The sequence below is a fragment of the Acanthaster planci genome, linkage group LG14 (assembly GCF_054643075.1).
Source record: "Acanthaster planci isolate LZ-2023a linkage group LG14, COTS_SCS, whole genome shotgun sequence".
NCBI lineage: Eukaryota > Metazoa > Echinodermata > Asteroidea > Valvatida > Acanthasteridae > Acanthaster > Acanthaster planci.
The window spans coordinates 1556421-1580492 of NC_141790.1; the positions used below are offsets into that span (position 1 = coordinate 1556421).

General features: G+C 40.9%; 1 protein-coding gene across 1 annotated transcript in view; it reads right to left on the minus strand.

Moving 5' to 3' along the window:
* The window catches only part of LOC110988093 (uncharacterized), a 104554-nt gene that overhangs the window by 54889 nt on the left and 25593 nt on the right, over positions 1-24072 (minus strand). Inside the window, exons 22-59 of the mRNA XM_087145536.1 lie at positions 23777-23847; positions 23472-23635; positions 22851-23017; positions 22467-22647; positions 21803-21949; positions 21060-21317; positions 20741-20909; positions 20379-20557; positions 20090-20228; positions 19565-19774; positions 18818-18884; positions 17783-17946; positions 17130-17257; positions 16545-16686; positions 16118-16348; positions 15265-15465; positions 14111-14257; positions 13380-13592; positions 12890-13096; positions 12416-12507; positions 11854-11914; positions 11314-11575; positions 10481-10727; positions 9516-9570; positions 9011-9266; positions 8517-8763; positions 8297-8354; positions 7055-7307; positions 6459-6705; positions 6197-6245; positions 5135-5390; positions 4432-4681; positions 3112-3166; positions 2359-2614; positions 1999-2153; positions 1559-1690; positions 1023-1229; positions 238-280 (exon numbers count right to left, since the gene is read on the minus strand). Of these exons, the coding sequence (XP_087001662.1) occupies positions 238-280; positions 1023-1229; positions 1559-1690; positions 1999-2153; positions 2359-2614; positions 3112-3166; positions 4432-4681; positions 5135-5390; positions 6197-6245; positions 6459-6705; positions 7055-7307; positions 8297-8354; positions 8517-8763; positions 9011-9266; positions 9516-9570; positions 10481-10727; positions 11314-11575; positions 11854-11914; positions 12416-12507; positions 12890-13096; positions 13380-13592; positions 14111-14257; positions 15265-15465; positions 16118-16348; positions 16545-16686; positions 17130-17257; positions 17783-17946; positions 18818-18884; positions 19565-19774; positions 20090-20228; positions 20379-20557; positions 20741-20909; positions 21060-21317; positions 21803-21949; positions 22467-22647; positions 22851-23017; positions 23472-23635; positions 23777-23847 (6366 nt within the window). The remainder of the gene's footprint in view (positions 1-237; positions 281-1022; positions 1230-1558; positions 1691-1998; positions 2154-2358; positions 2615-3111; positions 3167-4431; positions 4682-5134; positions 5391-6196; positions 6246-6458; positions 6706-7054; positions 7308-8296; positions 8355-8516; positions 8764-9010; positions 9267-9515; positions 9571-10480; positions 10728-11313; positions 11576-11853; positions 11915-12415; positions 12508-12889; positions 13097-13379; positions 13593-14110; positions 14258-15264; positions 15466-16117; positions 16349-16544; positions 16687-17129; positions 17258-17782; positions 17947-18817; positions 18885-19564; positions 19775-20089; positions 20229-20378; positions 20558-20740; positions 20910-21059; positions 21318-21802; positions 21950-22466; positions 22648-22850; positions 23018-23471; positions 23636-23776; positions 23848-24072) is intronic.

A 24072-nucleotide genomic window follows, 5' to 3' on the forward strand; every position in this document is an offset into this window, starting at 1 on the left:
AACAGTGAGTGTGAATATACCAAAGTCAGGAAGAAACATTCCAAAGAGGCAAAATAATAAAGTATTTTCACGTCAAAGTAGGTTTTACAATTCACCTAGAACAAAACAAATTGTAAAAATAATACCTCTCTTTACACTGTGCAACGTCATATTGCGCATAAAATCTGATGCAAATACCAAATCAAAGGAGGGTTTTAGACCATTATTTGTAAAGCATGGTGTGCTTTGGCCCCTCACCTCAAGTTAATTCCTGAAGTAATTGAAACGGTTCTCTCGTCTCCTGAAACAAAGAACAAAATATTTCTTTGAGTAATGTGTTCTGTCAAATTGAAATTAAGGCTTTTGTACCAATGATGCTGGAAGAGGAAAAATTCTAATTCATAAATAAAGATTTGTAGACGCACCCATGTTTTGTCTGTCTTATTTTTATATCAAAAAGTGCCTAATTTCCCAAATCTACAACTTAAACGCCAATTATTCAAGTTCTACACGTATGTATTTCCTGCTTCAATGAAAAGAGCAAATCCAGAACAATTAGTTTTATGAGTGTTGTCTAGTGCTAATTTTGAGACTTTTGACAAGAGGATCAAGGGTTAAAATCCAGCAGTTAGCCACATTTAACATCCTTGTTTGGCTTAACTCATTCTACCCGTCTCTTTCCACCTGCAAAATTATAGGCACTTGCATTATCTTGCATTCCACCTTTGATAGACTGGCATGGCATTTGGGCAGACAGAAATATCTCCGGCCAAGAACAACCGGAGAAGAAACATTGGACAAATCAGTGTTCAAAAGTTACAAGTTCCTGGATCCATCTGCTGAATCTGCTCTCAGACAGGACAGACTCAGGGGAGGGGACAAAAAAGATTAAGAAATGGGAATAATGCTAACAAATTACTGAGGAGTGCACCAATATCACTGTAAACATTGTATGTCAGGTTATCTGCCATTATCGCTTGTGCTTGTCTACAAAAATGAGACATTAGAAAATCTTGGGCCTGACAACCCCCTCTCAGGCCTACCCCACTGATAGCTGAAGACAGAGCCATGGAAGGACCACTTCTCCAGGCCCAACGTGAAGGTGAAGTCGCAGGGGTCAAACTTGAACCACGTCGTTGCTGAAACATCTGCTATCTTTAGGTCCAGGTCCAGGCAGCATCGCAGCTCCGTGCAGGTTTCACCAATCAGGGAGCAGTTGCCAAGAAAACTAGCAGAACTGGCACAGACATCTTCACAGAAACACCAAGCAATATTGACAAAAACAAACCATTGTTTGGCATTTATAAAAGTGAAGGGCGAGAGTAACATTAAGTTGATGTGAGTGACCAGAGGGTAACACACCTGCCAATTTGTGCCCAAATGTCCTCTTTATGGTTCAGCCACTGCATTCCCTGATATTATGATAAAATTTGGCCGAATTCGATTGGACCGATAGTTGCTTTTGCAAGCAAGTCCTTAGTATAACACAAACGGTACGGTCTTATACGGTCGCTACTGTTATAATAATAACTGCAGTAAAAAAACAAAACAGTATAAGCCTGAAACTATTTTCACAAACCTCGTCTGTGACGGGAGCACGCCATTCCTGTGAGGAAGCCGGTCATGTTTAGATGGCGTAAGGCAGCGTCTATGGCAAACTGGCCAATATTACCTCCAAGGTAAGCCAGGAAGCCTGATACAGTGCCATCACCTGAGTGATTAAAAAGTGAGAACCAAAATTTTGAGAAAGAAAAATCGAAATGAATTCAGAGCAAGACGTGTTAGTCTCTCTTTTCCACCGTCACGGAATACAGGTGTATGTGGACTCTTTTGTTTAATTGGGAAAGATTTTAACAAGGGTCTGTTGAAGAACTCTTTTTGAGCGTAGAAATTCAGAAGAACTGTGCCCTTTTTACACTTGTTTTTCTCACTGTGAATGTGTCGAAGTTGAAGAACTTGTTTACTAACTCTGTATATTACTACAACAATTTCCACAATTCCAATATTTACAAGCCGTACCAGGCAGAGTAAATGAATCTTCAGTGTTGCACAGTGGTATTGGAAGACGACTGGCTGAAAACACGGTGAGAGTGTCACAGGCTCCATCTACACAGAAGACTAAGGAGAGGTCTACTTCAAACTGCTTGTCTTCAATGATCTTGGCCACGCGCCATCTACATGATAAATATATACATTGCCATGTCAACAAAACAGCATGAAATTTTTAAACCTTGGACGTTGCGCTCAACTTACACGTTGGAAAGATGCGAGGTAGCCGCGTCTGTTTTTAATCTGACGTTAGATCGGCTGGATGCAGTGATTTATTTTAGACTGTTGCCACATTTAAAACATGAAGATAGCCTCATTTGTTGTACATACCTTATTTTCAGAACGTCATTCACAACCTCCTTAATGGTATCTCCCAAAGGATAATGAAACAAGGTGACGCTTCGTTCCCACTTCTCAAAACCAACTGACAGGCTGTAGTTGCAGGGATCCAGTATGACCCAGGTATTGATGCTGCGAGTAGTTATCTTGAAGTCCATCTCCAGACAGCATCGGATGCCCAGGCAGGAATCGGTGAGGGTGCACGATAGGAAGTCGGGAAGCTGGGTTACATCGACTCCTGGACAGCCTAAATTAGAGGGAAAATCAAGGACAAGAAAGGAAGAAATCAATGACAGTACAAAGATTAGAAATAACAAGAGGGAAAGTCAGGGAGCTTTGTAATAAATATCAAGGGCCGGACAACCTAAGAAACTGAGAACATCAAAACAAGAATGGCAGTTAGTGATAGTTGGTGACAGAGTAACAGAGGAAGTCTAGAAGATTGGTATCACCAGCGACTGGTAAACCTAACAAATGAAGGAAATCAATGACAGAGCAAGAGCGACAGCTAGCAAGCTAGCTAATGGCTAGGCAGCCTAATCAGCTACAAGTTTTGGCAAAAGGCAATGGCAAGTTTAAATGTTAGAAATTAGGAAGCTGAGAATCAACCTAACAAATGACTCGATGTAAGTTATTTATATTTTACCCAAGCAATTCCAGTCTCTTCGAGTTCTGCCCAGTGGGGATACAGCCCCCCTTCTACTAAACATGCATGAGTTAACCAATGTGATAATCATAACTTACCACTTTTTAAAGAGCCTGGTGTTCCTCTATCACACTGTTCACTCTGTAGATATTGCTGTAGTGGATAAATATGAGATCTGATAACAGTGAGGTAACAGTTGATACAATATCGTAATGTGCTCACCTCTCCAAATAGCCACAAAAATTAATATATGCTGGCTTTTATATGCGCGCATGCTTACCTTTCTCTTGGAAGTGTGGTATGCACAAACAACATACTAAAATATCAGATGGTGGGGTTTTTTACAAAAATTGGTCTACTAATTGTGCCTGTGTGTTTAAGAAACCTTGCGTGGGACAAGCAAAGTAGGAAGTACCCCAAAAGCTTCTTTTGGGGTACCTTAGTGATACCAAACAATGACTTCCTGAAAAAGATATCGGGATTTACGCAAAAAGGGAAAATTTCCAAAATTTACTAATCGTCACAAATTGACGTTTAAATGATATTTATTTGGTACAAATTTCAACACAAGAATTTAATTTATATTACGATTTCTTGCCCTTACCCAAAGTTCATGTTTAAAAACATTGTATACTCAGTGCTTGTTAGAGAGCTTGCGAAAAAACTGTTATATAAACTAATATCTCCCCAATGCAAAGTGCATCTTGAAAATAGTTTGCGGTATCCACCGCAACACCTGCATCGGACTGGTTAGCCGATCCTGGCAAGCTTGGTGGTCAAGTAGTTTAAGACATCTGGACTAATGAGCAGGAGGTCGTGGGTTCGAGTTCCTCCCGAGTAAGCTTGTGAATAATTCAGCAAGCTCTCGGATAAGCAATGAGTATACAGTGTTTATAAATATATACGTTGGGTACGGGCAAAAAAAGTAAGATAAATTAACTCCTTGACACTAAGTACATCTTGAAAGCAGGAAATGAACTATGGGGATAACGGGAGCACCTTGAAACGTGCACTTTGAGCCCTAATCTTGTGTTTTTTGTAGGACAAAGAAAATATCCCGAAAGACAAAACGAAAACGTGTGTGCATAAACCAGGAATTAGGCAATCCTGTAAAGTGTAGCGTAATCAAGGGAAGGTGTACGACAGAAAACAGTCCCGAACATTAGTTATTTTTTACCATACCAGACACTGGCCTAAACTCAGTTATTATACGGGTAAATAGTGCTTATGGGTTAGGCCGGTGCAACAGCACAGCCAGTTGAACGTTATCATTAAATTCCCCTTAAAAATGGTGTTGAATTGTATACGGGCAAGCAACGTTTAAGAAAACATGCCACGTGATGTTCTGATTCCATCTTAATAACGAGTTTCTCCAATCCACGTGACAGGGACAACCCTAGAAACCAATATGCACTCACACTCAGGCCAAATTTCTCCATTACAAGGCCAATGGCAGAGTCTCCAATGCGACCACCCAGTTCTTGTATAAATCCCTCCACTGTTCCATCACCGGGCAAGGTGAATGAGCTGACGTTGGTGTTGCACAGAGGTATGGGAACCCAGACGTGATCCAGTACCGGAGTTGTGGTGCAGGTGTCATCAATGCACAGCACGATGTTAAGGGTCACAGAGAAGACTTCTTTTGCTGTCAGCTTGTCAATAGAATACCTTCACATTGACAGAAATTATACATGTATTGTCAAAATATATCAGTACCTGAATCACTATAGTGCCTCAAAGGTACATTCATGTCCGTTTCAAAAATTCTCCTCACCATATTGGAAAAAAATTTCAGCTGTGATTTGAAAACCAGTCACCAATCAAAGTAAAATAATCGGTATAAAACTTTTGCAGTTCTAAATCAACGACAGATTTGCTGTGCATCAGTTCAGTCGATCTCATTGGTGGGTGTACAAGGCAAAGTTACGGAACACATTGAGACAAATATTCAGTTGATCGAAATTAAATCATGAACCTGTGATTTTTCAAGGACAAAGGGGGTTTCCCATTCAAAAGGTGATAACTTGAATTGAGAACTCGAAAAGTTGAGAAACGGGTCGTTCAAAAACCACTTAAACGTACCAGTTCATTCAACTCCCAAATCCTAACAAGAACACTTACTTCAGCAATACAGCATTGCCAATGTTCAGAGTTTCCACGTTTCCCCAAGTGTAGCTGAAGAGCGTGGCATTAAGCTCCCAACTCTCAAAAGCCACATAAAGCTGGTAGTTGCACGGGTCCACTTGGATCCTTGTTGTCAGCATGAGTTCTGTTACGATGAAGTCTAGATGGATGCAGCATTGGATGCCTAGGCAACGGTCGTCGATGGAGCACTGGACGATGTTCTCAAGGAATGGCAAGGAAATCGTCGGGCAGTCTGTTAAAAAAGATTCGTTGTGGATACAGCGTCTCTTAGAGATGGTAAATTTTGAGTGAATCAATGGAAATCGGCTGACGTCCCTCTAGTAACGAAGCTATATTCTTGCATGTTCTTTTACATTTTGGGATCCACAGTGATTCAATCCTGAATTTGTATGTGAATCGAGATGTATGTAGCCTGAAAAGGCCTCAATAGTATGTGTGTTTCCGTGATGCCATCTCGAAATGTTAATTTGGGCAGAAGGCTGCCGGTTAAATTTGAAAACTGGCCTCTTCAATAATGCTTCACAATGCTTTAAATTACTATAAGTATAAACTTGTCCCAAATTATATTGTTTGTAGGCTGAACGTCAAAGCAACGTAAGCTCAAATATATTCCATGCCCGTGCCATATTACAAACATGTTTAGTTGACACCAAAAAAACCTTATCAATATATTTGGGACTCTCCAATCTATCATAGAGAGTGTCGAAGTCTCAAACATAGAATATTGACAATGTTCTGAAGACGGTAGGACTCCAGGAATAGTATTCACTTAAAGTGGTTTTCTATTAACGGCCCATAACAACAGCGCACAGCAGGGATACGGTGGCCGCATAATACCACTCCATAACAGACACTATAAACAAAAGCAACGGTTAAACTTATTTTCAGCATATGCAATGACGTGAATATCCGAAGCCAAATTTTTACTTTAATAAACCTCAGTTATAAATTATACAACCTTTTTAGTCCTATTTTTCGAAGATAAAGATTTGCTTCTCCAAAACTACTTCCAAATCTATTATAAAATCACCGACTCACGGGTGTTTGTCTCTGAAGCCAACTGGCATGTTCTTCCAATTATAATATCCTGCAAAAACAAAAATACACAACAGGCTATTTTCAGTGAGTAATTTGCAAAAGAATGAAGCCATTAGTTAATTTAAGTCAATATCGTAGAAAAAGTGAAAATCGATCCAAAGCAGAAACAGCGTCTGTTTGAAAGCCTTAAAGTATCTAATACCAAAAAAATTCTGGAATCCTTAATTTCAAAAGTGAAAAGGGTGGGAACATAAATTCATACCTGTAAGTTGAGTCGTTGGAGAACGAGCTGGATGGCTGCCTGTCCAACATTGTCTCCCAGCTCCTGCAGGAAACCTCTCACCGTGCCGTCACCAGGCAAGGCCAGGGAGGAGTTGGCATTGCAGATGGGTATTGGGAATCTCTCATTGGTCATGATGGGGAAATGTGTGGTGAAACCATCAATACGGAAGGAAAAGGTAAGATCCACTTCGTATTCCTTCGTGGCATCCAACTTGTCGATGGAAAACCTGGACATTATGAATGAAAACTTCCGTCAGTTTGTCCGCCAATGTATCTGTCAATTTGCATTTTTCTACATATTTTACCTCTTTTGCCTTCTATGTTTACAGTGATAGAAATGTATTTAGGCAGAGGGTGTCAGTCCGAGGCGTCGACGTCAACTCTAACCTGATTTAGTATTACAAAATCAGCTTCTTTTAAGTTGGATTTTCAGATCTCCTGCAGTTAAGAAAGCATTTACAGATATTTGAGATAAAGTCCTTACACTTACTTCTTTACATTTACTTGATTTAGAATGTCAAAAGCTAATTCTGGAGTCTTCTTTAAAGTGGGATTTAAAAAAAAATCTACACTCACATAACACTCAGAGCATTTCCGATCACGAAATGTTCCATCACTCCCCACTCGTAGGAAAACAGTGACGCGTTGAAGAACCACTTCTCCAGTCCGACAGACACCTTGTAGTCACATGGGTCGATAATAAACCAGGTCTTGGTGCTGATCTGAGTTAGTTTGAGATCCAGCGTTAGACAGCAGTGAAGACTTGTACAACGGTTGCCGATACTACATGACAAGCTGGGAATGTTGTTGGGAATCTGAACTAGACAACCTGAATCAGGAATCCCAGAAGCATTGGTGAGACTAATCAAGCAGAATTACTTACTGAAATAGATACGTCTTCAGTGTAAGTTTAATTATTATTATCTCCTATGTTTGTGTCATTGCAGGGTATGTGGCGCCAAATGAAAGAGTAAGCGCTGCCTTAATAGTATGTATATGAAAAATTGTGTAAATATTAACAATAAAACAACGGGCAATTTTAAAAAAAGAATTTCAGTGATTAAGTGATTAAGACTTACTTGCAGATATATGTTAAATCTGGTGAAAGACTGCAAATAACTGAGCATACACTGGCTATACGTAGCGTTATAAAAATACACACAATACATTACATAACACGTCCTGACAGGACTCTCTTGCAAAGATGAGCGGTAACAGAAAGCGGAATGCGTTTGAGGCATATTGCAGACCCAATCAGAATGCAAATGATTATACCGATGACATATTAAAATATATGTTGCTCCCCACGAGGAATTGAAGCAATTGAAGAGTACTTCATTCTTTACCTTTTTATTTGATTGGCCAAAATTTTCAGTCTCCAAATGGTTTCTTTTGAAAATTCGCTCATATCACTAATTACACCAGTTCATTATCTTAGAGCGCTGATTGTCTACTCTCAGCGTCAGCAGTCCCAGAGAGCACCGCGGAGTTGCATATTTTATATTGTGAGGATTTACATAGGCCTACGGTAGTCCATTTTGTCAGTGTAATACTGTATACTCCTCTGTGTAAATGGGCCCTTATGGAAAAACACTACTGAAGTAAAGTTGGAGGTCGGTCATGGAGTAGGTGTCATTCAATACAGGTGATCAGGAATATATAGGAATTGGTTAAGTTCCCGGTTGACACTTTGGGGTTCCCTCTTCCTGATAAATTTTTCCAACATAAAAATAGAAGATGCATGTTGAGATCTTGACTGTGCAAATATTCTTCTCAGGTAAAATTCTTTCTTCTGAAAGAAAATTTGTCAATACTTACTTTCATTGCCAGCTTCCTGCGCTGGGGGCAAATTACAAGCGTCTCTGGACAGGAAACTCTGTGAACCAAGCAGTGGAAATCAACGCAAATTAACTCTTAGAATTTGTTTAGTGTTAATTCTAGACTCTTCAAACCACAATGTACAAAAGATAAACTTCCCAAGCACAGTAACTTTCTGTAATTTACTCTTATAATGGAGCAATGGATCGAGTAGACTAACCTTCAGTCCCAGATAATCTAGTACCAAATCCACTGCTGCGTCTGTGACCTGGCCCCCTATGCTCTCCAGGTAGCCAGAGACAGTGCCATTCCCAGGCAAGGTGAGAGTGGCATTGGGGTTGCAGATCGGAATGAATACGTGGGCTGCCTGGAGCAGGTGAATGGGTCTGCAACTGCCGTCTATACACAGGATTACAGACAGGTCTATCAAGAACTCCTTCTGTGCCGTCAACTTGTCAACGTTATACCTGAGTAGATTGAAGAAAGTACGTGAGGCATTGCAATAAACTCGAACCATTTTCATGATGCTCCTTCTCGATAGGTTTAGTAACAAAGATACGGCTTTGTCAGAATCAATAATGGCTCGGAAATACTTGCGTTGAAGGGCTTGTGGTTCCTGCCTTCATAACCACATGACTTCAACTGTCAAGTGAGTATTTTAAGCTGCAACGAAAACTGTCAGAAAGCGCGCACCCAATTCAATATTTAACTTACGCTATGTGCACGGAATCACTGACATCAAGCGCCTTATCCACTCCCCAGTCGTATTCAAAGATTGTGACATTCTTTGACCACGACCCCAGCCCAACAGACAGTTTCAATTCGCAGGGGTCTAGAAGAGCCCAAGTGGTAGTGGACAACTGAGTGAAGATCAGGTCTAGGGAGGCACAGCATGTCAGGCCAAGGCATCGGTCATCCACTGTGCAGGTCAGGAAGCTGGTCGGAGATGGCAACCTCAGAAGTGGACATTCTAAGGGTAAAACAAATGTCAATGTCTCTGGCCAATATTGCGGTGGGTTCTTGCAACACTGATGGGAGTTAGCAAAACAAAAGTATATCTTTAACACTTTAATATGACAACTGTGTACGTTTTTATTTGTTTAGAGGGGAAGCCTGCTTAAGCCCGAAAGGCAAAATACCAATAAAAAAGAAGGGCAGGGCATATTCACCGTTTTGCAAGATCGCCATCGTAATAGATAAAAACAGGGAATAAACTCACTGTTTTCACTTGGTGCAAGTACCTCCATGTCACACTGCTGGTTGTCAATATATTGCTGGAAAAAATAAATGCAAAAACATCCTGGCTACATTTATCTTCATCATACAAGACTCATATCAAAGTTTTCCGATGATCAGAAGCGCAGGAGCGACATGTTTGTTGAGAAGGCACGGTCTATGAAGGCCTGTTTAAAGGGATGGATAGTTCAGCAACAATCACACGTCTGCTCGAGGGCCACAAATGTTCTAGGAAAGGCTGATGAGAAAAAGCCTTACGGCAAGCAACCAAGGCCCATGTACGGGTGCTATTCGTTTACCCAAGCGCTGATGTGTTATGAAAGCATAAACACGAGACCGGAAGTACACACGTATTGTGATACACATAGAGAGAGATAGTTGATTGGTTAGAGCATAGAGCTACAAACCCTAGTTGATTGGTGAGAAACGTCTGTTTTGTTCATGTGTAAAGTACATGATAGCCCAAACGTGTCCGCAAAACTGAGGGCACAACGAAAAAAGGAAAGTGATATCGCCTAACAAAATATCTCACTTTCATGAACTATTTACAGATGTTCCCACAAACCACTTTTCCATGGATACAGGGTATTCCATGGATACCTTTTAAAGCATTTCACTCACATCTCCAAACTCATTTCCGCATCTTATCTCTTAGGCACCCTACTCCCCTAGCAGTCTCATCAAAACCTTCTACTTCATGGTTCCGAAGACAATACTGTTTTATACGTTTTCCTCATTCCGCTTCTTTCTGATATTCCTTGCATGTAACGATATTCCCTTCCACCTGTGATCTATTTAAGCGAAATGTAAATAGCTACCTATCTCTATGGTCTTCGTCTATCGTCTCACTCTATGATATGGAGTTGGCACCAGTTGCCCATTGGCCTTGAACGTCAAGACATTTATATAACAGGTTCTGCCCTTAAGACATTTATACTAAACTTATACCTGGATTCCAAGTTTTCGAAGGCCAGCCTGGACAGCCAACTCCCCGACGTTTCCAGCAAGATCCCGGGCAAATCCCGCAAAGCTACCATCTCCTGGCAGCTCAAAGGAGGCGTTGAGATTACAGAACGGGATGGGGACCAACGCATTGCTGAGCACCGGTGTGGTTGAACAATCATCATCCAAACAGAAAGAGATATCCAGATTGATCTGAAAGGACTCCTCCGCATCTAACTTGTCAATGTTCACACTGATGGACAAAAAAGGTAACAGGGGAGTGAAACACATTTCTTTTCAGAAAGCAGCAACCAAAAAGTCCTAGTAAGAAATATGAAATGAAAATAGTTTATTGATAGGTGCACGAACTAAATTAAGTTCAGAGATTAAATGAAAAAAAAGGTTCAGTAATCTCAATTATTATAAGTGTGTCATTTCACCTGAAAAGTCTGCAGAAATAATGCTTATTGCCTGCAAGAACGCATACGTCAAAATACCCCCAAATGACACAATTCTGGTCATTAGTTAAATATGCAGTATTGTAATTTTCAATGTAATTTCCATTGCATGTTAGCAGACTGAGTTATGCAACGCAAAACTGCTGGTTCACAGCTGTAAAAACCTGACATCCCAACACTTATAAAAATATGTATAGAGGTCTAATTTAGTGACAACAGTATTATCATTACTCTCTTGCAGACTTGGAACCAAACCTACCAGGAATCTACTTTTACCATGGTACCACTAGATACTGACCAATGAAATGGACTGGCATAAAGTTCCAGTAATCTAGCCCCTGTAATCTGTTCTACGGTATTCCCACCAGCACAGTTCCTTACCGTATCGCGACAGCGTTCCCTACGTTGACCTCTTCCTGCCGACCCAAAGGATAAGACAACATTTCCAAATCCTGCTGCCAGCTGCCAAGACCCACAGAGAGTTGATAGGTACAAGGATCAAAGATGAAGGAGACCTGAGTGCTGATGGGAGCGATACCTTGGATTGGAAGCTCCAGACAGCAATCAAGCCCCAGACACTTCTCATGAAGGGTGCAGATGAGGTTTCTGGGGAGGTGAGGGAGTCTGACATCTCGTGGACAAACTGCACAAGGAAACAGTTTTCTATCAATACACACGCCAGTCGGAGTCAAGTACTCTTCCATGGCAAGGTGCAGCTTTAATTTACATAATCAGCAATCGAAGCCACGAAGAATGCAGGTTTTAGAAAACCAAAAACGCTTAAATAGGTGCAAACGGCCATATTATGTGTGGATTTTCTAAGAAATGTTCAGTATTTTTATTTTACCATTAAGACGAAAGAAAGGAAGATGTATTTTGCGGGAAAAAAAGCGTACTAAATTGAATATTTGTTGAACTTACGTCTCTGCCAACCATTCTGCGTGACTTGTGGACGTATGCATGACTCCCTACTGATGTATTCCTGACATTGATAATAAAGTAGACAGAGATTTAGTACATTCCTCCTCACTTTGTATCAAAACAGGTTTAACAATGTTTGAAGTCAATACGTCCCTGCGGCTTTTATATTCCGGTTAAAATTTAAATTGAGACACATGAAGAATTGGCACGAAGAATGCAACTTTTTTCACATTATCTCAGAATTAGGTGGGATGTGAGTCAATGCAGGCATGATTATGTAGAATTGCAACTAATCACTCTTAAAATAATGGTGACCTTCTAAAAACTTCAAGGAATAAAAACACTGTGAATCACACTTTCTTAAGTTGCCAAGTTTCAAACTGAGATACTTCTTTACTACACAGTGTACATTGAACTTCCTAGGCGTTTCATGAAGGTTTGGATCCCGGCCAGCAAAACATAATGAAGAACGAAATTTCAGTCCCATACTCTGGAAACAATAATACCACATGGTTGCTTCAAAAAAGGCTACTTAAATACATATACTTTTAAAAAGACTCACAGAAAGCCCCAGATGTCTCAGAATGGCATCTACGGCCGAATCCGCTGCATTTTGGCCAACCTTCTCCAAGAAGCCTTTAACAGTCCCATCCCCTGTGGAATAAGGAAAACCGTACGTTTCTGGTTGGATATTTTTCATTCGTAGGAGAGGTTGTACGTGGATAAACTGATCAAAGCAGCGAGAGCATTAACAAAAGGAGGCCTACAGTACTTCAAGCAGTCAGTGTGTAAATGCAGACCTTCTTATCACTCTCTAAAAGGTGCATGTCGATTTGCACGTCTCCTCCTTTCTTGTGTTAAAAGTAAAGGTGCAAATACATTCATTTTTGATAGCTGTAGGCCTACCACTCTGTGTGAGATTTTTGTAGGGAGGTAAATTATTTTAGTAGAATTTGTTTCTTTAATATATAGGCACGCTTTTATTCGGTAACTAGAAAATAACAGATAAAGCATCAAAAGACTAAAGCCAACGGACCTGGAAGAGTGTACGTAGCATTCTCATTGCAAAGTGGAATCGGCACTAGGGTTTTCCTGAGTATGTCAATAGAGGGCGTGTTACACTCTGTATCTGGCAGGCAGAGGGACAGGGCTAGATCTAGCACAAACACCTTGTCCTCAGTCAGCTTGTCAATGGTGTAGATGAGGGTCAAGGCTTTCCCAATCTTGAGCTGCTCCTGGGTACCTGGTGAAAATATGTAGCCACCTTATGAATCGGTAAACTACAAGTACGATAAATACAGTATAGTCAAACCAAAATCAAAAAGTACTGGTCGTTCGTCTTTTTTCTGTTATTTTAGGTTGGTTCTTAAGTTGATGTAACTTTGTAACATAAACCCAACAAATTGGGATGAGTCAAAGTTTGTTAACTGATTCTGTTTGTTAACATTAGGGGAAGTAAATGAAATGTGTTAACATTCAGGGGAAATCGACACCCACAACATGATTTTGGTAGATGATACACCTACCCCAGTGGTAGTCAAATATGGTGAACATCAAGGACCACTTTCCAAGCCCAACAGACAACGTGAACTTGCATGGGTCTAGAATCAGCCACGCATTGACCGACAGTATGGTGACTTGCAGATCAAGTTCAACACAGCATCGGATGCCAAGGCATTCTCGTGACAGCTCACAGGTCAATCCGGTCGACACTGATGGTAGACTGACGTTAGTGCAAACTGTGTATAGAAAGAGCCGAGCAAAACGGCTATTGACTTGTGGTTCTATCGTAGCTTTGCACCCCAGCAGACTAGGTTAAATTGCCGGTCAGGTTTACAATAGGGTTTCGTGGTTTTTTACCCAGAAAATTCTTTTTTGGTTTAAAACTGTAGCTGCCTCTCGTCACTTTTACTGAAAAGGGTTCTTCAGACAAGCATGCCACAGTACCTGGGATGCCTTATAGGGGAATTGTTGATTTCATAAATACCGAAATGTTCAACAATAAGGCCATTCAATTCTGAACTCTCTTTCATAACAGGATCAGCGATGCAAATGCTAATCATGCAGACATACAAGAGTAATTAAACCCCATATATATACACATATTTACTTCACTTTACCAACTTTCTGACAGGTCGGATGAGGACTGGCTTTTGAGACAGCCTTTAAGCTACAAAACCTTTACAAAACTCAGTAGCTTCAAATGACAGAAAAATAATCTGGACACAAATTTACACACAAAAATAGCCACATGTACCTTCTTCACCTGCAACCAGGGCTGTAGTGTTGCAAGGTTCATCATAAATCTTATCCTTCAGGCCAATGTACTCTAGCAAGATGTTTACCGCCTGCTGACCAGCATTCCGACCAACTGCAGCCACAAACTCACTCAAGTTATTGCCTCCTGTTGATTAAGAAAGATTAACGGTATATCATTGATTGATTAAATTTCTTCTGAACTTGTCACGGGATGAGACAGGAATAAAATAATATATAAGGCGAGGCAGCAATCAAACTCTTCCCTAGGTTATTGGGTGTGTAAATGGGTTCTGACGAGAACAATGAAATTACAAGCTGACAATGAGACACTGCCTATTAATTAATCATATCAATGTTGCCAAACAGGGACCTCTAATACCTTTTCACAGAACATTGTTACATTTATAGATACCATGATGGTAATCCATTTAAACCCTGCGTGGAGGGAGTGGCCTCTTTTGGAGAGGCCACCTGAGCTAATTAATGTGTAAACATTTTTTCGTCAAAATGCAACAACTATTTATCATACCCTACCCCTGTTCATGCTTAAAAACCTGATTTAGTCCCTTTGAAGCCAGGGCCTCCCTAGCCAGAAAAATAAAAAAATCAAGCCAGCCTCCCGCCAGCCCCCAGCCAACTCCTATAAGACTGTGTGCTAAGTGGCCCCTTGAGTACAATCTAAAGGATTATTTACAAAACAGTGCCTGGGCCAGGCAGTGGATTGTTTCTTATCATTGACAGCTGTCTGGAACTTGTCAGAGGCCTCTTTTAACTGTCTTTGAAGTGTTATTTTGGTTGGGGGCTGTTGTGGTTGCGGTGTGGCTTGGCTGGCGCGTGGCGAGGCCCCCCTCTCATATCGAGATAGCCTGGGTAGACTGGGTACCGATAGCCACGGTACTGTGATGTACTTTTGGTGGTTTTTAAGAACTGTAGAGGCTAGGGGGCAACCACTGAAGCATTTATATACCTTTAGGACAGACTCGGGGCTCTGCAACCCTGAGAAATGATAAGGTCTCTTCTGGTGAGTCCGCTCCCGCCACCATGCAGAACAAATTATACCGCGTCCTGGGGTTTATCAAAATTCCAGTGATCAACCGAGACTGAATTAGTATTAACAGCTGAAACGCATCACTATGATTGCATTCTGCTTACCTGGAAGGGAGAATGAGAAGTTGGAGTTGCAGACAGGAATGGGCACCCTGTAGTCCTGAATGATGTCTAAATCAAAGATGCAATCCTCGCCACTCGGACAGACAGATGCCCCAAAGTCAATCCTAAACACCTTTTCAGCATCCACTTTGTCAATGGAATATTTCAAGGCAATCACACCAATGTTTTGCTGCTGTGGTTGTCCTGAGTACACATACAAAGCATGGAAACAAATTACGTACTGGACGACCAGAACGGTACAGCTTGAAGTTATCAGGCAATGCTAAAACGTTTTGCATATTTAAGAGGCCAAAATGTACGCAGCTGACCACCAGCTGTTTCATGGCTACTGCTTAATTTTTGAAAATGATTTGCCGGGGGCAAATTTCGATGATAACGCACAAAAATATTTGTTGAAGGCAGGGTCTTTAAAGCTGTAATATCAGAGCAGGGCCCCTTTACATCTAGTAACAACCATGCCCATGACTTTAAACTAGTTGTGACCAAGAAATACTTAGACATAATATTATTTACCGAATGTTTAGAAAATTTCAAAATGGGGGAAATTGGCTCATTGTCATGCCAGTATAAATAACAAGCAGTGCCATAGGCGAATACTTCACGATTACTCACTGTGGCTTTACAGATAATCCGAAATTTTCACAAGAACCCTCAAGTCTGAATGTGAGCCTAGACATTCAAACTGAAACGGTAAGAAACAGGCCGGTAAGTTGCTTGTTTATTGTTCAACCACTGCGTTGACTGTACTTGTATGACTACAGAAAAATACTTGTGAAGTACATTCGGGTAACTCCACTACAATACTGAGAAGGATCGCAATATGACACTGACTCACCCCAATCATAACTCAGTAGTAATTTCTTATATTTGAGGTGCTGAAAGGCGACAACAAAGGTGAAGTCGCAGGCGTTGACCTCCACGAAGGCGTTGAACGATCGGCGGAATTTTATCTTCTGGAGGTTGAGCTCCAGGCAGCAGTCAAGACGGAGACAGCTTTCGCTCAGGGAGCAGTAGGCCACCTTAGCCAGTTCCGGGGAGAACATTGGCAAGGTGAGGTACCGACATGCTGTGCAGGCGAAAGACCAGTTTTAAGAAATTAATAATGACAATGGGTGACGGTAAAGTGAGAACAATTTCTCTGAGAACAACTGTTAGTATGTCCAGGGATATAAATAAGTTTGTTTAAAAACACAGATTGATGGACAACTACACCTTTTTTGCTTTTATATAAGAGTGCAGAAGGCTACCACACATTTTCTTACTTCTGTCATCTTCAGAGAGCCTGGCCTCCAGTTCCATCCTGGTACCTGTGGTTGCAAGTTGTCTGCTTTCCAGTGTATCAGTAAGCTGGGACTCAGTCAAACTCGAAGGTGTTTGACATGGATTTTTGTCACTCAAAAACTCCTAGAATATGAAGAAAGGCGACCCATACTTCTTATAAAATAAGCATTGTTGAATTGTCTCTTCTACTGATCTAATTTGAAAAAAATCCTAATTTTAGAGGATTGGAAATCGAAAATCCCATTTTCAAACTGTTTAGCCCTAAGCTCACCATCTTTTTCTTTGGTCAACAGGCACAGTAATTCTGAGCTGTATCTCTTCAAATCATTTGCAGACAAACAAAATGGATAACTGATATTAAGCCCAACAAATTTTTGACAGCTCATTAGTATATTGGTTTTGGATTTGCGGATCTGCTCGTAAGAAAATAGTGCTGGAAAATATGAACAGAATACTATATTGATATATTATATATTGAGTGCTTACTCGTTTTATTGGAAAAATATTTCTTCGCTTGGCAAATTGCCGTATAATCTTGAAACTATGATATTGTGATATAAACTCACCTTTGGTATGCCAAGCTCGTCCAGGACGTAGCGCAGGGCGGCTTCAGCGCCTGCCTGCAGTGCCTCTGCTCCAGTCTGTTTGAGTATCTTCTTCAGGGCAGCACGGGAGAAGTACTCCTCAAGATCAACTAAGACACAACAAACATGAATTTAATACAGACATTTACTTCAGATTACGGATAGGTTGATTCTCTGTGTTGGAGAATCGGTCATTCCTTCAACCTTTGCCACTTGTGATGTCAATCAAGGGGTGGATTTTGTAGTACTGCTAGAGGTATAGCACCGCACTATGACTTTTTCATTTGTTCACACATTAAACAGTGAGCGCAAAATATGTGTCACTCGTCCATGGCACATTAGAAGATACTGGACCCTGGAAATGCAGGGACTTAAGAGTAATATTTCTGATTGGGTTCAATTTATGTTGTGATTATGTCTCATTTATGGCAGAATAGTAGACACCTCTGTCGGAGTCCGAGTGGACCCCTGTTGGTTGCCCAAGGGACTTAGCCCATGGCATCTGATTATCAAATTTTCAAATACGTTTCGGGACTTGCTTCCAGTCTGTCACACACTTGTTTCTCAAATTATAAGTATCGTGCACTTATTTCACACAAGATTTGTTGGTATATTTAATGGTCTGTCGTGCTTACTATTTGGCCAAGTGATGGTTCCGTTTGGGTGACAGATGGGTAAGGGGATGGCTGAATCTGTCAATACGTGGATGAATGAGAAACAGTCTGCATCACCAGTCCTCGGGCAGAAACCAACTGACATGCTGACCAGTAGTTGTGTCCTACTTTTTTCAATCTTGAACCTGAAGAGTTGACATAACGTGAAGAGTGAGATTAAGAAAGCAGTCATTGCGAGGGGAGAAAGGAGGGTGTCAGCCACTGTGAAAAAATTGTTAAAAAAAAGAAGAGATTTGAGAGGAAAAAGGGAGAAAAGAAAACGAAAATGATTAATTTTCTTAAACGTAACTTAGAAAAGCAACTTAGAATAGACCCTCTCTCGTTTATGGCTTATCAGTTTGCTGCTGATGTTCTTGCCCCTTCCAAAATCTACCAAGCTCGAATAAAGTCATGCAATGGTGAAGTGCCCTCTCCATTGGTTAGAATAGTGCACTATTGTCTTTTGAAGCATGTCAACCATGAAGTTTGTACGAATTCGAATGGTTACGTAAGCGCAAGCAGTGTGTACTTCGCACTGGAATGGCTTTGATTGATACGGTCGCAAGGAATGGAGCGACAACCAGGCAAATTGTTTCAACATTGGACAGAATGACTATTTTCCACTTCCCATTTATACATTTTTGGAAAGTTAACATTCATTTCAATAGTGTAAACTAATTAATACAGTCCTGGACCAGTGTATTTGCTCATTGCTATTTTTGCAGCATGCGCCTAAAAGGTCGAAAAATCCCTAAAAGCACAAACCCTCTTCAGACATAACGGTTTCAACAACGCAGACAGATAAAGAAACACTCCCGTTGGAAACCTTTTTAAAAATCCCTCATGCACAAAATCCTGGATCCACCCCTCTTTTCAATCGCATCCTTCTCAACTTGGCCCCACGAGAGCATTGTATTTCACACTATGTGCCGTTCACAAACATCTAGAAGAGAGACGTGAAATAATTCTTTTGTAAAAACGTTTGACAAAATCATATTAGAACAAAAACAAAATTACCTCAAGTGCAATTCCATATCATCGACAAATGGGATGTCGAACGGCACAGGCACATCTAATTCTTCACCTAGAGAGAAAAACAACTTTGAATTTTATTGAAAATCCCCTTCAAGATATATTTTACATTCCCAGATTGATGCATTTCTTTCTGGTCACATAATCTATGAAAAGTATACCGACTTATGTAAGCCTTTTGAGAGGAATTCACCCTCCAGCGGTTGGAGCGCTTTGTATCGAATAATCTAAGAAGTAATAAGGATGGCTAATTTTACTTGTTTTAGAAATTAACCCTAAAAGAATCGGGGGTGGAATCCCTTTCAGTAGTTCCTCCAATATGGTAATAATGCCAAGCTTTTAGGATACGTGATGTGTCTTTCAAAACATGCATAGGTTAAAACAAAACAAGCGTGGGCCAGCTGAGTTATTGAGGGTATAATCTGCTTCCCTAGAGGTCCAAAAAAGGCCTGGTCCTTGAAGGGTAACAGAACTTGTTTTTGAAGTACCCAACCTGCATATTATTCAGAGTAAATGAGTAAGAATTACAAAATAGCGGGTCATTTGTGAATCCTTATCAAAGAAAACAAAATCTGCTACAAGGCCGCATCCGATTCTTGTCAACGTCTATAGCGAGTTCTCTAGTTCTTCACCGCTTGCAAAATAGTGAGCAAATGCTAACATATTGACAAAACTCTTAACACCGATTCTGGAAATTGTTTTAATATTAATAATACAGAAAATGGGACTAACCAAATTCAGCTTCCAGGATTTGGATGGTATAGTTCCACGAGTTGACTCCGAGGACAAACTGGAATTCGCATGGGTCAAAACGCATAAATGCCTTAAAGGCCAGAGACACCATGAAGAGTTTGACATTCATACAGCACTCGACGCCTAGGCAGCTTGGATCAATCTTACAGTACACATTCTTGGGCAAGGAGACTTGAAGCAGGGGACAACCTGAAAATCAAATCGAAAAAGTCCCAGGCACTCCATACCTCACTTAAATGGAAGACGAAAATGTAAAAACCAGTGAGACACTAGCCTGGCATGTAAAGTATTATGGAGATTTCATGCAGCATTGCGTACCTAGCAGCTTGTTCCAATCTCACAGTACACCTGCTTAAGTAAGGGAAACTTTGAGCAGGGGCACAAAAACAGTCAAATCAGCTGTAAGACAATGTGAAAGCGTGATTCCCAGAACTCCACAGTCGACAACAATACACCATACATCTAACATACACACAGAATAACCAACTTGTACTGAGCGCTTACGATCCTCGGGCTGTTTGTACCGCTGGAGTAAAGTTTTTCTGTCTCCTTGTGAACTCAGTCCGCGTTGCTGGAGCTCAATTCTCAGCATATCATTGGACAAAGACTCGGGCAGAACACACGGCTTGTCACTCACAAGTTTCTGCGGACAAACAAAAAAGTAAATGTCCCGTGCACCTTTCTGAAGCACTTACCGACTGAAGGGAAACGTTTCCAAACAGTCTGCTGACTGAACTCGAAACTTTAACTTTAACAGATTTAAATTGGTAACAAGGTTGGCCGCTGAACTTACAACAATCGTCTCGAGGACGGTCAGCAAGTCATCTGCAGTCTTCTCCAGTCCAAGCCGACGGGCAAATGCCAGGATGGCTCCAATCTTCAAGTTTCTTAATGTGAAGTTCTTGAAGGGAGATCCTGAGCCAATTGTTGGTTTGGGGAGACTAAGTGATTCCTCAGTCTGTTCTTTTTTACCTAAAGCCATTAAAACATCAAAAGAACAACGCATATCACAAACTTGCATTCCATACTTCACATTGGATATTTTTGCCTGAAAACAACGAAGAATAAATTCCAATCGATAAAGGGTAACATGTTGGATCTTGGTAATATTTCAATATTGTTCTCTAAAGTAATAAACTGGCAGTAAAACTATACCTTCCGACAATGCTTGATTAAGAGAGGATGTCCGCTCGGGAGGTCTCCTGCTGGGATCAGGTCTGTCGGTGTTAGTGTCAGGGGGAGGTTTGCGCTCTGGGCTGGTGTCCATTGTTTCCCCATCCTTTCCATCACCTCCAAGTAGGCTACCTTCCTTAAGTGTCTTACCCTGTTGACAGAATACAAAAACGATCGTCCTGTAATTAAAAAGAAAACTGTGCTGTGGCCAATATTTTCGTTGGGACTACATGCATAATGTTTGATTGCAAGCCCAAAATTCCTTCGTGGTTTGCAGAACTGTTAAAAATTCTCGACCTACCAACCACACAAGCTTGTAATCGTCACAAACTTGAGTCCACTTGGGCAACGTCAACGGTCTCTTGGCCAAGTAGCTGCTGGGGTCCACATACCCTTCCTTGGCGGCCAGATCAGCGGCTGACGGATCGTCGTCAAGAGCACCGTCCAGAATGGACACAAGGCGATTTGGCTCAGACTTCTTCATGGACATGTGAATGTAGTTAAACGGTCCGCAGGTTCTGGACCGGCCGACTGTACCGATGACTGTTCCAGCAATCACCTTTCAAAGGGCATAAGACCATAACAAAATGGTGGAGAAAGTGTTATAAAAAAATAATGCCAAACCTTCATCTGAAAATTTTCCACCCTGTATGCATCATCATAATAAAATAGTAGTAATCCTTTTCAGAATTGTACACAGCAGACACAGGGGAATCATTAATGGCTTAATCCCTTCACTACCTCAGATCCCGTTTAATTTAATAAACACTGAATTCTGTGGATGTTAATTCAACGTACATGCTTTTAATTTGTTGAATTCTTGTGTTCTTTTTAGATTAAAAAAGGAAAGTTAGCAGTTACATGAGATGTAACATTATGAAATACAATTTCAATGATAAGGTTTTTGTACGAGGTGTTTTCTGAATATATTTTTAAAAAGACAATGTGTACTAAAGCCTTGTACAGTCACCAAAACACATGTGAAACTGAACACGGTGTAAATTTAAAAGGAATTCCAATTACAAAGTTTAGTAACCTACGTACATTTACTCCTTCATGTTCAGACACGGTGCGATTGGGTTCAACATTGTCAATGAAGATCTTGATGTTCCGGAAGGCACCACCACCAGCGAGGAGAGTCACCTGGTTGGATTTACTCTTGAAAAGGAGGCCAGAAAATGGTGCTACCAACTGCAAGCATCAAATATTTGAGCCGTTACAGGGCCGAATAAGGTTTTCTATTCTGAATAGTGCACCTTAGTAGTTAGTTGTTACACAGTTGGGTCTTAGACAGGATCTTAGTTTTAAAGATTCAGCAAACGTATGCCCATTTTTAATGCTGGACAACTTTTAGACCAACGTTGGGCACCAGGTGAATCGCTTAAATGTTGGCCAAACAGATTACCCAACCGCGTTGATTCTCTCCTGAATCATGGGAAACATGTTTACCCAACGGTTGAAGACAATGCTATTTTTACAGCCTCGTTTTTACCCAGTGTTAGGCCCTTTTAAGCAGGTAAGGGCCGGCGATTCAAGTAGTACACAACATTGGACAAAAAACTGCCCACAGTTTTTACATTGAATGAACGGGGACTTCTATGTGTGCTGTAACAACAACTTGCACCGATTCATGTTTCAAATAATATTCAATGATTCAGGTTTGTCAGTAATTGCTAAAACCCTTCCAAAGTATATATGAAAAGCTAGCCTGGGCTCCTGGCGGTATTTCCAGATCGACGCCCTGGTCCTCATATTGTCCATCTGAGTCCGTTGGGTAGAATCCTCCCGACGAACACGCCCCCGATCCAGGCTCTCTGTATTTTCTGGGAAATCTTTCATGAGCCTTGGGCCCAAACAGTTTCATGACAAGAGCTTGAGACTTTTGGTATCTAGAAGGAAACAATTCAAACACCGTGGTAATCTTTTCTACGAAGATCACAGTTCCGTCTGCTTAAAAACCAAGGAGAATTTAGTTGTACTTGGGGTCTCCTGGTTGTTACAGTGTTTGCAATGCATGTTGTCTCTCTGTGTGTGGGATTAGCCGTTTCACATTTTACTGCTGTATGTATTCTGAACAATGTAATGTACTCACCCATCCTTCAGAGTCTGATAGGCTTCTTTGATAGCATCAACAGTGTTGAAGGCGAGATCATAGAGCTCAAAGAAGGGGGCCAAGAGATCCTTAATAGGCTGTATTGGAGCCATCAATTCTTGTAGGATTGACTCAATCTCATCTCGGACCCTTCCCCTGAGAGTGTGCTGTTTATGGGAAGGAACATTGAATGGTGCAATGAAATGACTCAGCAAGAGAGGACCATGACGTGAATTGGCATTAGGGAGAGGAGGAATGCTTTTAAAAGTTATGTGTAGTGGCCAATTTTCCACATCGGAGTTCAAACCTAACCGAGGGAACTTATTTGCTCGTAAAAGCAGTGTTGTGAAAAAGAATAGGGAGTTTTTCACGTTGGTTACCGAAAAACCGCAGAATTCATAGCCATAAAAAGCACCCAAAATGTTGGGCATTTGGTTAGGCGTTCATTTACATGCATTAATAAAAATGCGGGTTGGAAGATGCCACTGTTTTAATTTTTTCAGAAAAAATCTAGTGCGTTTTATTTTGGAGAAAGAAGTGGGAATCTTGAATCTGATTTGATTAAAAACCATATCACTGGTCCCACATCTCGAAATAAACTTTTTCCTATTGTTTGCTCACCGAGTCCACAGCACCCCCAGTCAACTTCTTGATGGGATCCGACGAGCTCTCGATCTCGTCCACCCAGTCGTTAAGATCCCGTCTGATGTTGCTGAGGTGTTCCCGTAATTCCTTGAGCATGTCACCGATGACATTGGGCAGGTCAAACCAATAAGGCCTCTGACCTAGAAAGGAGGTAGATGACAGAGGAAAAAATTGTGAAATAATTTTGGCTACAGTTTCAATCAAGGTCCACCTTCCAAAGGTACTGCCGAAAGCAAGAAATCACAATTATAACTACCACATGAATATAACTTGTGTCTCACCTTGCTTGAAGAAATTGGCCTCTTCGATTTCCTTTTTGACATTGATGATTTCAATAACTGCAGTTCTAATGCTGGTTGATAAAAAAGGAACATGCCAAAGTGGCGAAATAATTTTGGCTTTTCCCTGGTGTGTGGTTAAATACAAAGTGGCATTGTTGGAAAGGTTTGTTCAGCCATAAGGAAGTACAGATGGACACTGTAGGTCCTATACTGTATAGTAAGCCTTACAGCAAGAGTGCAGTATCGAGCATTTATTCCTCCCCTATCATTAATGGCCTACCAATAATGTCCACTCT